This window comes from Oryctolagus cuniculus, chromosome 5, assembly GCF_051225735.1.
Source record: "Oryctolagus cuniculus isolate XC-2025 breed Fujian yellow rabbit chromosome 5, ASM5122573v1, whole genome shotgun sequence".
NCBI classification, from domain to species: domain Eukaryota; kingdom Metazoa; phylum Chordata; class Mammalia; order Lagomorpha; family Leporidae; genus Oryctolagus; species Oryctolagus cuniculus.
The window spans coordinates 39186677-39201279 of NC_142871.1; the positions used below are offsets into that span (position 1 = coordinate 39186677).

At 39.0% G+C, this 14603-nt stretch overlaps 2 protein-coding genes across 2 annotated transcripts in view; both read left to right on the plus strand.

Moving 5' to 3' along the window:
- Positions 1-14603, plus strand: part of TMEM244 (transmembrane protein 244) — a 220639-nt gene that overhangs the window by 108600 nt on the left and 97436 nt on the right. The window lies entirely within an intron of this gene.
- LOC100341181 (dnaJ homolog subfamily B member 6) lies at positions 2692-4227 on the plus strand. The gene has a single exon (XM_002714812.6). It carries the CDS (start codon positions 2813-2815, stop codon positions 3536-3538), a length of 726 nt encoding a protein of 241 aa, XP_002714858.1. The 5' UTR covers positions 2692-2812; the 3' UTR covers positions 3539-4227.

The following is a 14603-nucleotide window of genomic DNA, read 5'->3' on the forward strand; positions in this document are numbered from 1 at the left end:
GTCTCAGCTGTCCCCTGGGTTTTGGTCTCTGGACAATTCTCAAAGTGCCTCACTGTGAGTCTGGCCCACCCTATAGGATGTATTCTTGCAAGCACATTTCTGTCCATGGCTTACAGACGCTGCTGAGAATATTCATTGCTCAACGCCGCACTTACATACTTCCTTTGTTTGAAACGCCATAGGAAATCTAGATTTTTTTAGCGACTTAATGAAAACTTATTCAAATGAACTATTTGAGAGTTTGACTTTTGTCTCCATCTTTTGGAATGCCATTGGGAAAACCTATCCTAAATTCCCCTCTTCTTTGAGACTTTCTTGATTTGTGAAGTCAGTTGTGATTTCTCTATCCATCAAATCCCCTTGTTTTGTATTCTCTTATGACACTTATTTCACTCTTTCTTACTTTATACTTTTTAAAAAATAATGTGTTTATTTTTTTTTAAATTATTTAAGGTATACAAGTTTCATGTATTTCATATATATGAATTTAGGAATATAGTTACTTCCTACCCTACCCTCCCTCCCACCCATGTCCCAACCCTTCTTCCTCCTCTTCTCCTATTCCTACTCTTAATTTTTACAAAGAGCTATTTGCAGTTTACTTTATACTCATAATCACCTCAAAAAAAATTGTCTTAGCTTTCTTCTTAGGTTTTAACCACTGACAAGGCAGACCTGTGTCTTAGTCATAGTGATGGCTTCCAAAGTAACTAACATAGTTCTCTGCCCATAATAGCAGTTCAACAAGTGAGTTTTGGTTGGATTTTTAACCCACCGTGACCCAATAGGTATGAGTCTTGGTGACATATTACTAGTTAAAAAAAAGTTAATGTATCTATTTTTCTGGGTATTAAAAATGTACTATTTAGTAGAATGAGCACAGCAACTAATGTCAGTGACAGCTCAGAGCTTTCTGTGCATGGATAAGACTGAATGGTACAGAGAAAAATTATTTGACTTATCTGTACATTCTTATCACATTTGAAAATAGTGTGTAACTGTCAGAAAATAAGACACATTCCAAAGAATATGATATGGTCAAGAGAACAAGGACAAATTCCAGATCTCCTCTCAAAACTCGGCAGGAAAGTGCCCTGTTTCACTGGCTCTTTGTGCCCACACAGCCCTTAATTTTGTGCCTTTCAGTCAGGATAGTGACTTCTTTAGCCATCAAGGGATTCATACATGTATATAGTTTAAGAAATTATTTTACTAGTGACTATTTACAAAGTAGTGGGTTAAATCCTATACAGAATAAAAACATTTAAGATATCTGTTACGAGCTGAAGAAGTGTGGAGTCCAGCTGGGCAAACACAATCTAGAAACCTGAGAGGACTGCATTATAGCATAGCTGAATGCTTGTTCTAGTCATCTACCACGTGATGAACCACCTGGCACTGAAGGTGCTGATGATGGCCCCTGTACAGGGCTCCTTTCCTCCTTACCTTCTTCACGGGAGGTTAACTCTCAGTCCAAAGCCCGCTGGCAATAAGTTCTCTTGGGCTTTTCTTTTCTTCCTTCCTTCCTTTCTCTCTCTCTCCTTCTTTCTTTGACTCAGAGAGACTCAAAGTGAGGGAGGGAACAGGGGAGAAGGAGGAGGGGAAGAGAGAGAGAGAGAGAGAGACAAGAAATCCCATCTGTAGTCTACTCTTCAAATGTCAGCAAGGCTAGGCCTGGGCCTGGGGCTGGAGCCAGGAGCTGGAAACTCAATCCAGATCTCCCTCAGTTGACAGGGATGTAATTACTTGAGCTGCCTTCCCTTCCATAATCTCCATTAGCAGGATGCTGGACTCCAGAGCCAGACCTGGGAATCCAACTCAAGCACTCCGATGTGGGGGTGCTGGCATTGTAACCATGAGGCCAAATGGCTGCCCCTAAGCTCTAAGATTGACATATTCACAAAAATGTAACCCAATAAGCACTGATTATTTTTGCAAATAGAGTTTTATTGGGGCATAGTCCTGTCTCTTGGTTTATACAATGTCTGTGGCTATTTTCTTGCTACAAACAAGGCTGAGTTGTCAATGACTCATACCGTCTGAAATATTTACTATCTGATCCTAGCGGGTAAGTTTGTTAAACCTTGCTCTAACATGTAGTCATGTTCTGCTGGTGCATTGCTTTTTAAAAGTATACCTCTTAACTGCAGAAATTCCTTAGGAAATTTCCACTTACAAACGTGCAACTTACACACTACCATGGGTACAGAATGGAGCTACTATCTGGGGCAGCAGTGAGTCAACTCTGCCTACCACCAACAGATGTGTCCACAGCTGTGCTGGCCACTTTATTCTCAACTGCTGGACATGTGAGGTTACCATGTGTTTGCTGAATGTGTACACAAAATATTTTCAAATAGCAGTTCCCCCATCAGGACCCATAAGTACAAAAATGTAATGGATGTGTTTTAAAAAAGTGAATTATCACAAAAATTAAGAATAATTTTAAAAAGTGACTGTGATGTGAAAATACACTGTTATTTGTTTATATGGGGCAAGTTGTTGGAAGGATAGATTCTAAGGAACTAAGAATGAATCAGGCAATATATGAAATTGACAATAATCAGGAAGCCAAGTATAAAATGACACAATGAAAAACACATGTGAGGTTATAGGAACAATCTCAGAGCCCTCTTTCTCTGAGCCTAAAGTTTATTCAGGAGAAGTACAGTGAAAGGATGGTCTTGGTCACCCGCGGAGCCGTGCCGGAGCTGAGAGGCGACCTGGCCGTGGCCCCTCCACCCCCGCTTCCGCTCCTTCCCGCCGCCGGCCGCCCGCGTCCTCGGACTTGTTCCAACAACCTGTTAAAAACATGGTGGATTACTATGAAGTTCTAGGCGTGCAAAGACACGCCTCACCCGAGGATATTAAAAAGGCATACCGGAAACTGGCACTGAAGTGGCACCCAGATAAAAATCCTGATAATAAAGAAGAAGCAGAGAGAAAATTCAAACAAGTAGCTGAGGCATACGAGGTGTTATCTGATGCTCAAAAACGGGACATCTATGACAAATATGGCAAAGAAGGATTAAATGGTGGAGGAGGAGGTGGAAGTCATTTTGACACTCCATTTGAGTTTGGTTTCACATTCCGTAACCCAGAAGATGTCTTCAGGGAATTTTTTGGTGGAAGGGACCCATTTTCATTCGACTTCTTTGAAGACCCATTTGAGGACTTTTTTGGGAACCGAAGGGGTCCCCGAGGAAGCCGAAGCCGAGGCCCAGGCTCATTTTTCTCTGCCTTCAGTGGGTTTCCATCCTTCGGAAGTGGATTTCCTTCTTTTGATACAGGATTTACTTCGTTTGGGTCCCTGGGTCATGGAGGCCTTACTTCATTCTCTTCCACGTCATTCGGTGGTAGTGGGATGGGCAACTTCAAGTCTGTATCAACTTCTACTAAAATAGTTAATGGCAGAAAAATCACTACAAAGAGAATTGTCGAGAATGGTCAAGAAAGAGTAGAAGTCGAAGAAGATGGCCAGTTAAAGTCCTTAACGATAAATGGTAAGGAGCAGCCGCTACGCTTGGATAACAAGTAATTCAACGCACGCATTTAACAGAAATGTTAAACTATAACAAGCACCATTTGAGGATTAACAGGAACATTTTTTTGAAGATTTCAAACGAACTCGACTTTCAGTATAATTGTACCTAATCTAAAGTATTTATAAACAGCTCATCGGAGCACCTATTTGTCATAGACTTTTGAGTTTATTGTTGGGACCACATAATAGGACCATTTTTTTTGTCTTTAAAATTGTTGTAAATCTCTGTATGCACTTTGCTTTTTTATTAAACGTTATCCAAGGTGAGCCGTGACTCTTCAGTAGTGGTAGGACAAGATTGTACACTAACACCAGCATGGATCTGCTTTTCCATTTTGTTTGAAATGTGAGCCAAGTAGTGTCAGCCTGCTGTGAAGTTAACATTGCCAGGATGAATCTTCTACAGAAATAATTTCAGTTTTTTCAGTATTTAGTAGTGAAAGATATTAATGCATTAATGGTAATACATTTCTGGTTTAATATAAATTAAGGATGTTTTCTAGTTGTGCATGAAAGCTGGTAATTTAGTAAGTTTTGACAATTGTTTAAATATGTAATGTTAAGCTTAGGTTCAAAAAAGTAAAGCTGGTAAACTGGGTCTTTTGTCATTTGCTTTTAAAAAAGAAAATAAATGCGAATGTGTTTGGTGCAAAAAAAAAAAAAAAAAAGAAAAAAAAAAGAAAGGATGGTCTTGAGACTTAGGGTGAAAGACACATGAGCATTCCCACAGGTTCAAGGCCCCTCTGAAGTCTGCACAGTCTCAAAGTGAGGAGCATTCAGTATCCCAAACACAATTCCCTGCAACACTTGCAGAGAGCAGCGAGGAGCACTCTTTCCTGTCTCAGCAGCTTCTCTGGGTAGATTCAACCGGCCTTTTTTATTTTGGAAAAAGATACTTGACTGTGTGCATAGGATCAAGGAGAAAAAAGAATGCCTACTTCAAAGCTGCAAAGAACCAACTGTCTCTCATTTGGTGAAACTCTTTCCAGGAACTAAGAAGCTTGCTAACACAAACATAAGCTTAAAATATTTTCAAAAGATAGATTCTGAATTTTCAGTCCTGTAGTTAAAAGAAAATAGGGAAACAAACAAATCAGCACTCACTCAAATCCATGATACCTCACATTTTTTAGCACAGTGACGACTTCCGCCAACGTTGCAAACCTTGGAGTAAACCTTTGATGTAGTTTTTAATTCACTGCAACTGTAAGCTCAACTATTAAAAAAGACTTTTATTTATTTTTTATAAATTCAGCCAAAAATAACAGGAAAAGACTGGAAGTTAAAGACTTTCAGTGTCAACCACAACACTCAATTCTCTTTCTTTTTGTGCACATTAATATATTCTCCTGGTTTTTACTTTTTATTGTTTGGCTTTATCATAAGCTCTAGCAAAGTACTACCGTCATCTGTCTTATACAGAGGGATTCCACATAAGATTTCCTTTGGGGGAAAAATGTATATCTAAAAGCTTGGAAATCATCACTATAAATAAGAGAAACTATTGAAGATTTTTGGGAAGAAAACTTCCATTAGGAAACTGGTTTATAGGAACATATTAATCTGGTTTTGTGTCAGATAGATTGCCTAGAGACTAGTTAAAAAGATAATATGAACAGCATCTTGTGAAAATAACCATTAGAAAACAAAAGAAAGTGGAACTATATCTTATATTTATATAAGATATATAAGAACTATATATCTATATATAAGAACTACATATCATATATAATGTAATATAAGACCTATTATATCTGTTGGAAATCACGAGAGGCATAAAACAAAGAGGTTGAAAAATTGTTTATGTACCAGATAGGCATACTGAAAAGCTTTTTGACTTTTAAGCTTTGATTCCCTCTATTTGCATTCAAATAAAAAATGTAAAACAAAGAATGGTAGAACAAAAACTGTCCAAATAGATCATAAATATGGAAAATAACACCTAGCAAATTGTTCCCCTACTTCATTTAAAATGCCTTTGGTCGGAGCTGAGATTGGGCATCCATTCATGTCCTGGCTGCCCCACTTCCTTTCTGGCTCTTTGCTAATTGCCTGGAAATGCAGTGGAAGATGGTCTTTGGGCCCCTGCCACCCATGTGGGACACATGGCTCCTGGCTTTGTCCTGTCTGGGCCAGGCTATTTGAGGGACTAAACCAGCAGATGGAATATCTCTATCTGTCTCATCTTCTCTCTCTCTGTAATTCTATCTTTCAAATAAATAAATAAATATTTAATAAAATAAAGTGCCTTTCATTGACTTAACAATATTGATTACATTTAGTAACTCAACTGAACTTTTGGCAGTCTACCCCAGTCTCATTTTTTAATTGTAAAATTTTTTCTATTTAACAAATACATATTATTTAATATGAAATAAATAAATACAATTATTTCACTTTTATTTGAGGGGAGGAGGGAGAGAGAGAGAAAGAGAGGACAGGGAGAGAGAGAGAGGAAGTGCTCCTATCCATTAGTTTACTCCCAAATGACTGCAATGGGCAGGACAGGGTCATTCTGAAGCAGGGAATTGGAAACTCTATGTACATCTTCCTTATGGGTGGCAGAGACTGAGTTTGCAACTGCTTCCTTTCAAAGTCTGCTGTGTTAGCAGCAAGCTAGGGTCAGGTTTTTTTTGTTGGTTTTGTTTTTAGCTTTATTTATTTATTTGAAAGGCAGAGTTAGGGGGAGGAAGAGAGAGAGAGAGAAGAGAGGGATCTTCCACCCTCTGGTTCACACCCCAAATGGCCATAATGGCTGGGGCTGGGCTAGGAGCCAGGAGCTTTTTCCTGATCTCCCACATGGGTACAGGGGTCCCAGTACTTGGGCCATCCTCCACTCTTTTTGCAGGTACATTAGCATGGAGCTGCATCAGAAGTGGAGCATCTGGGACTTGAACCAGTGCCCATAAGGGATGCCGGCATTGCAGGCTGTGGCTTTAACCTTCTGTGCCACAGTAAAGACTCCTAGCGTCAGGTGCTAAAGCACCCAGACACTCTGATATGGAATATAGGATCCTAACTTGGATCTTAACTGTGGGGCCAAACTCCCGCCCCCAACCCAGCCCCATTTTTAATCCCAAAGTTATGTTTTCTTGGTTTTACAAGAATATTTTTCAAAGATAATGAATTTTTATTTTGAGAAGATTATAGAAATAATTATAAGCAAGTAAAAATAAAATTGTTTGAAATTCTACAATCTGGATAAGATAACTTGAAGAAAAGACACTCATAATGTATGATCTCTCCAATGATATTCAGGTATGTACTAATAGGCAACTACAGTTCCAAGTAAAATAGATTATATTATACACTTTAGTAAATCAATAACAATAAGAACAATAGGATATTTACAAATACATGGAAACTAAACAACACACACTGGAGAAATTTATTGGATATTCTTTCTTCTGTCTCATAAGTTTGTTATTAAAGCTTTCCATTGAATTTTTTGATTTATTAAATATTTCATTACTAATATTTCTGTTTTTCCCCCAATATCTTTGTCTGTTTGCTGAGGTTTTCGCCCATGTCGTGAACTTATTTCCTAATTTCATGTTATTGTTTCTCTGTAATTTTGAGTAACCTTATAATCATTCTTTTGAATTTTTTTCAGGAATTTTGCTGATCTCCCCTCTTCACAATCCATATTAATGTATTGCTGTGTTCCCTCTGTGGAGTCACATTGCCTTCTTTGTTCACGTTTCTTGTGTTTCTATGTTGATTTTTGCCTATCAAGGTGCTTTCTTGCTTTTATCTCCTCTGGAGGACTTTTTGTTGTTTTGATTGATTGAAAGCTTATTTCTGGAAATGTGTCTCTGTGGCTCAGTGGAGTACCTAAGGCTTACCCACCCGTGAGCTCCAGGGGTGTGTGCTTGCTGGGACTGGGGAGCTCTGGCCACTGTTTATGGGTGGTGCAAGAGTTCAGAGTGACACCCAAGATGGGCATAGTGTCCTTTAGCTATCGTCAGTCAGAGGAGGGGATGGTGGAGTTGGCTAGTTTGCTCCCAGTCCCAGGTTTTCTGTGTGCAGGGTAAAGTAGCTGAATCACAGGTTAGAGTGAGCTCATGGTACCAGCACACTTCGTCTACCCAGGTGTACACTATCCACAGCACCAACTCACTTTGCTATGTGTCCCCTGACCCCACCTGTAGGTCCATTCCTATTATGCAGGGAGTTTTGGGTCTTCACAGTCAAACTGAGTGGGTGTACAGGAACCTAGCTGCTACCTGTGACCCTCCCAGCTATGTGGCTTATGCCCAGACTCCCACAATCCCAGCGTGCAAGAGGTACACTCTTGGTCCTGCAAGCCACCCTGTTCCTAGTTCCAGTGGCCTCTGGCAATAGCAGGGATGCCGACTCTCCTTTGAGTCAGAGCACAGTCCAGCAGCAACTCTACCACAGCAAACTGGGTCTAGTGCTTTGGTTGGGGGAGGGGATTGGAGGCAATGTAGTCAGCTGACCCCTGTCAGCTCCCCAGACTGGAATCAAAGCCAGTGGGGACTGTGGAATTCTTCTGTCAAATCTGCCAGTGGCTCAGGCTACAGCAGCTTCTTCCTCCTTTCTCTGGGTAAGATAGTATTTCTCAGCTGGGAAGCAGTTGTGTAGATGCAGGGGTGGTTGGCAACACAGCCAATGGTGGTATGACTGTCCTCACTCCTTGCCACCCCACAGGGCTTCTGTTCTGTTTTATCCGTTCTCCACTGAAAATTTCTCTCCATCACAGCCATGGAAACATGGTCCCTTCTTTATTTTCTGGTATCTTTCTGTGGCTGAGGTCAATGTGGCTTCTCAATACTCAGTCATCATGGATCTCCAGTCGTGAAAAAATTGAAAAGGAAATAAACAGCTTTCTTTTTAAAAATATTTGTTTATTTGAAAGGCAGAGTTACAGAGAAAGGGAGAAAGAGAGAGATCTTCGATCTTCTGATTCACTCCCCAAATGGCTACATCGGCCAGGCCAGGTCTAGGCTGAAGCCAGAAGTCAGGAGTTTTATCCTGGTCTCCCATATGTTCAGCAGGGCCCCAAGTACTTGGACCATCTTCTGCTGCCTTCCCAGGCACATTAGCAGGGAATTGGATCAGAAGTGGTGCAGTTAGGATTCTAACTGGTGCCTATATGGGATGCCAGCATTGCAGGTGGTGGCTTACCCCACTGAACTGCAATGATAGCCTCTCAAAAACCTTTTTCAAACAAAATAAATGAAAATATCACATATTAAAACCTGTTGGATACAGAAAAAACAGTATTAAGATGGAAATGATGGGGCTGGCACTGTGGCATAGCAGGTAAAGCTGCCGCCTATAGTGCCAGCATCCCATATGGTCACCGGTTCAAGACCCGGCTACTCCACTTCCGATCCAGCTCTCTGCTATGGCCTGGGAAGGCAGTAGAAGATGGCCCAACTCCTTGGACCCCTGCACCCACGTGGGAGACCCGGAAGAATCTCCTGGCTCCTGGCTTCGGATCGGCATAGCTCCACCATTGTGGCCATCTGGGGAGTGAACCAGTAGATGGAAGACCTCCCTCTCTCTCTGCCTTTCCTTCTCTCTGTGTGTAACTCTGACTTTTAAGTAAATAAATATATCTTTTTTTAAAAAAATGGAAATGCATAGTGATAAGTGCTTGCATTGAAAAAACAGAAAAATCTCAAACAATCTAATGATGTATCTCAAGTACTTAGTAAAAGGAGAACAATTCAAACCCCAAAATTAGCATAAGGCAAGAAATAATAATTGCAGCAAAAATAAATGAAACTAAAGGAATAATACAAAATATCAACATAATTCAAAACTGTTTTTGAAAAGCTAACAAAGTAGACAAACTATTAACTGGACTAACAAATAAAAACACTCTCAAATAAATAAAATTATAGATGAAAAAGGAGATATTATAACCAATATCATAAATACAAAGGATCCTAAGAAACTATTATGAACAACTATGAGCTAACAAATTGGAAAACCATGGAGAAACGAATGCATTCCTGGATACATATCATCTGCAAAGAGTAAATCAAGAAAATATAGAAAATGTAACAAACCCATACAAGCAATGAGATTGAAGCAGAAATTCAAATCTCTCATGAAAGAGAAGTCCAGGATCTGGTGGCTTTACTACTGAATCCTGCAGAAATATTTAAAGAGAAACTAACTTCTGTGCTTTTCAAACCATTCAAAAATATTGCAAAGAATAGAACTTTGCCAAACTCTTTTTACAAAGCTTGCATCACTCTGATACCAAAACTGAAAAAAGGCATAGGAATCAGGAATTACAGACCTATATCCTTGATGAACATAGATGCAAAAATTCTCAACAAAATAATAGGGAATGTAATCCAATAGTATAGCAAAAAGATTATACATCATAATCAAGTGAGATTTATTCCAAAGATGCAAGGGTGGTTTAACATTTGAAAATCAATAAAAGTCATAAATCACACCAAAAAATGAATAAAAACCATATGAACATCTCAATAGATCCAGAGACAGCATTGAATAAGATTCAACATCTTTTAATGATTAAAAACCCTCAACAATTTAGGTATACAAAGACTGTACTTCAAAATTATAAAGGCTATATATGACAAAGCAGCAGTCAATATTATACTGAATAGAGAAAAGCTGCAGCTTTTGGAAATGATGGGGCTGGCACTGTGGCATAGCAGGTAAAGCTTCTGTTTGCCTCTTAAGTCCTTCTGTTTACTCTCAGATCTTGAATAAGGCAAGGATGTCCACTTTGACCACACTTATTCAATGTATTATTAGAAAAGAGATGGCTAACTTCTTTCTGTAAAAGTAGCATAGTCAAAATGAGAGCTTAAATCATGATTTCACAGCTAGATTTACTTTGCCATGGGCACAGAAAACAGGCAGAACCTCCCCTTTCAAACCAAATGAAGGAGAGTAAGTTTTAAAGAGAGGACATAGCTTTCCTCATGGGCATTGTCTACCTCAGAGACAAAACCACTATCAGAACATGCCTGTGTCTATGGAGTTCTAGTTTAGCCAACTAAAGATTAGAGATGGGACAGAGCACCCCCTTGACTTGTATCCTCTTAAAGGGTTTCTCTGATCTGTGGTAACAAAACCCAGGAGGAAGAGGAAGCTAGGCAGCAGAAGCAATGTAAAGATAGGTGGCAGGCCAATTAATGGCTGCTTTACACAATGATCTGCCATCAAGGGGATCCAACAGGCCAGTCCACTGCATTGGTTTTCAATGTGGAAAGCCAGGGCTTCAGCAGAAGTCAGCTTATGAAGAGCCCTGGCAACTCTGCCGGTGAAGAGTGGAGTCACCAGAAACAGAAGTGCCCTGGAGTCGAAAGACTCCCAGCTCAGAGACACAGAGCTTGTTGGCTCTAAGCAGAAAGCCCTTCACTCAGCCCAGCTTCCAAAGTAACCACTGCTGTCGAGGGGATGGCCAAGTCGGGTCAGCAACATTGCAGGTAGAACTGAAAATTAACTAAAAATGTTTTCTTTATAGAGATGCTGCCTACCTTCTCTTTAAGCCAGCTGTCTTCCCAGACCAGTGAGATAATGGAAGTCAACAGGGTGCCTTCCCTAAGGAGGTTCACACCGCCCTTACAATGTCTCTTCTGGTCCACCAGGTGAAGAGATAGATAGCCCTGGGCCTCATACCTGGCCAGGCCTTAAAGTCCATCTGATTATTATCAAGCCCCTTCTGTTTGCCTCTCAATGGGAAAACTTGCTTGTGGTTTAGACAGCACCTTTCTTAGGTGTTCTAATAATAACTCTGTCCTTTGTTTTAGATCCTTTGAGTTTAAACTGCTTATTAGATTCATTTTCTCCAGACTTGAAATAGTGAAATCCTAGGTGGCCATGCACATGAATCCTCGGATGGAAGCAGTGTCTGCAAGCTGGCACTGTGTCTCCCTTGAGAAGCCACCTCCTGCTGGAACCCTGTCTCTTGACTGCCATTCCCAACAATGACCTGTGTTATCATGAAGCAGCCAGAGCAGTCACCGCCCAGCCCCCTCACAGAAGTCAGGGTCCATTTTTCTGGTACGGGGAATGCGAGGAGTCAGGTGGTTTAATAGGCAGTCTGGAAATTGAGGGTGGAAAATGTTCCCCCCAAAAGTCATCCTTAGCAAAGTCAGAATGCCTGCCTGCCCACTCCTTCCAATCTTATCATGAGAATAGTAAAGGAGTGGTGACTCCACCCTTCTGAGTGCCCAGTTTACTGTAAAACAAATTAGTTATCCCACCCTTGTGATGATGACTCTTTTATTTCACTATGTCCAAGACAGGATAAAGGGTTGCAAATCAAGTCTTTTAATGGATTTTGTCCCTGCCTTGTAACTGAATGTCAATCAAAATTGGGCTTAAAAACTTAACTGCCATGGACAACTTCAGGTTTTGCCTCTCTCAGAAGCTCCACTCCATGCCACTCTGGCTGGAGGTCTCTGACTCTAATAGATCTATTTAAATCTCAAATATATATTTAAATATTTTTTAAATCCCAAAGAAATATATATTATTGAAAATGTTAGCAACAGCAGTTGGGAAGAGAAAAAAAATAGGGTATCAAAATTGGAAGGGAGGAAGTAAAAATTGCCATATTTGCATATGACATGATGTTGCATGTGGAAAACTAAAAACCGTACCAAAAATCTGTTAGAACTAATTCACAAAACTTGCAGAGTATAAAATCAACATATAAAAACAGTAGCATTTTTATATAGCAACAATGATCTCAGTGAAAGAGAAATCAGAAAAGAAATCCCATTCACAATAGCAACAAAAAAAATCAAATATTTGGGAATAAATTTAACCAAAAAAGTGAAAGATTTCTATAGTGAAAATTATATAACATTGATGAAAGAAATCATCAAGAAGTCAAAAAAGAGATCTAGATTCCTTGCTCATAGATTGGAAGAACTAATGTTGTTAAAATGCCTGTACTACCCAAGTCTACACTACATAAAGCCATCTACGGACTCAATTCAAACTCTATCAAAATTCTAAGGACATTCTTTACAGATTTAGTAAAAAAAAATCCTAAAATTCATATAAAATCACAAAAGACCCAGAATAGCCCATGAATTCCTGGGCAAAAAAAAAAAAAAAAAGAGAACAATAACAAAACCAAAACCAAAACCAAACCAAAACAACAAACCCCCCTTCACCAAACTGGAGGCATCACAATGCCTAATTTCAAAACATACAATAAAGCTATAGTAACTAAAACTGCATAGTATTAGCATTAAAATAAGGTCAAATATATCAGTGGAACAGAATGGATAGCCCAGAAATTAATCCACATACATGCGGCCTACTGATTTTTGATGAAGTTGCCAGAACACAAAATAAAATATAGTCTTTTCAATATATGGTGCTGGAAAACCTAGGCATAAATATGTAGTAGAATAAAATTAGATCCCTACCTTTCACCATATGTAAGAATTAACTCAAGATGAATCAAAGGCCTAAACATAAGGCCAGAAAATATGAAATTTCTAGGAGAAAACATAGGGGAAACACTTGGTGTAGGTGATGACTTCTTGGATAAGACACCCAAAGCATATGCAACAAAAGTGAAACTAGAGAAATGGGACTAAATCAAACTCAGAAGCTTCTACACAGCAAAGGAAACAATCGATGGCGTGAAGAGACATCTGATAGAACAGAAGAAAATATTGCTCGCTACTTACCTGACAAAAGATTATCTAGAATACATCAACAACTCAAATTCAACAATAAGAAAGAAACCAAACTGGTTAAGAAATGTGCAAAGGGCTGAGTAGACAGTTCTCAAAGGAAGAAACACAAATGGCCAACAAATGTATGAAAAAACCTTCAACATCACTCACCATCAGGGAAAGGATTCACAACCACCGTGAGCTGTCACTTCACCCCTGTCAGAATGGCTGTCATCAAAAAGACAGTAACAAAAGCTGAGCTGTGGAGAAAGGGAAACTCTCCTTCACTTCTGGTAGGAATGTAAATTAGTGAAGCCACTATGGAAAACAAAATGGACATTTCTCAAAAAACTAGAAATGAAACTGCTATATGGTCCAGTGGTCCCACTACTCAGCTTACACCCAAAAGACATGAACACACTGTATCAAAGAGATACCTGCTCCACCATGTTTATAATAGCACTATTCATAACAGCCAAAATATGAACTCAACCAATGTGTCCATCATCACATGAATGGATAAAGAAAATGATATATATGTATATATATACACATATGTATATATATATACACACACATAATGGAATACTATTCACCTATTAAAGAGAATAAAATCCTGTCATTTGCAGCAAAATGGGTGCAATTGGAGGATATTATGTTGTGTGAAATAAGCCATATACAGAAAAACAAACATCATGTGTTCTCCCTTACATTTGAGAGCTAAAATTAAAAAAAAAAAAAAACAACTCTTCAGTCTGAACACAGAATGTTGATTACAATGGGCTGGGAGGAGTGGGAGGAACAAAGAAATAGGGAAAGCTGGGTGTGGTTGATCAATTGCGACAAAGATACTATTATAAGATGTTAATAGGGGAGTTAGAGTGAAGGGTTTATTGAAACTCTTTGTTTTACTACCTCACAATTTTTGTTTTGTAAATTTAAAACTATTCTGAAATAAAATATTTACAAAAGCAAGAGTGTGTGTCTTATATATTATTAGTTAAATATTGAATAACCAGGGAATAATTATCCATTAAAAATCAGTGGCTAGAAATTGAATACATAATTTTAAGAAGACTATCTTGGAATGTAATTCAAATTATGGTCATGAGATCTGCAAAATAAAAAAACAAATTTTATTTCTATTCAGTCACAAGTTTTGAAGCAACATGTTTATAAATTTCAATGCCTTTTAAACTTCACTATTGGCTTGACCCATTGTAACCTGAATTTGGTATCTCATGGGCCCATTTCACTATTTCACCACACTGGAACTGAAACAGATGCTAGAAGGGAACTATTTCATTCCCCTAGGTCATTCCTACTCCAATATTTCCAACTGATGGTATCAGTAAGGCACATATTTGCTGCCTTAAATTGTTTTTTTTTCTCCAATACTCCTC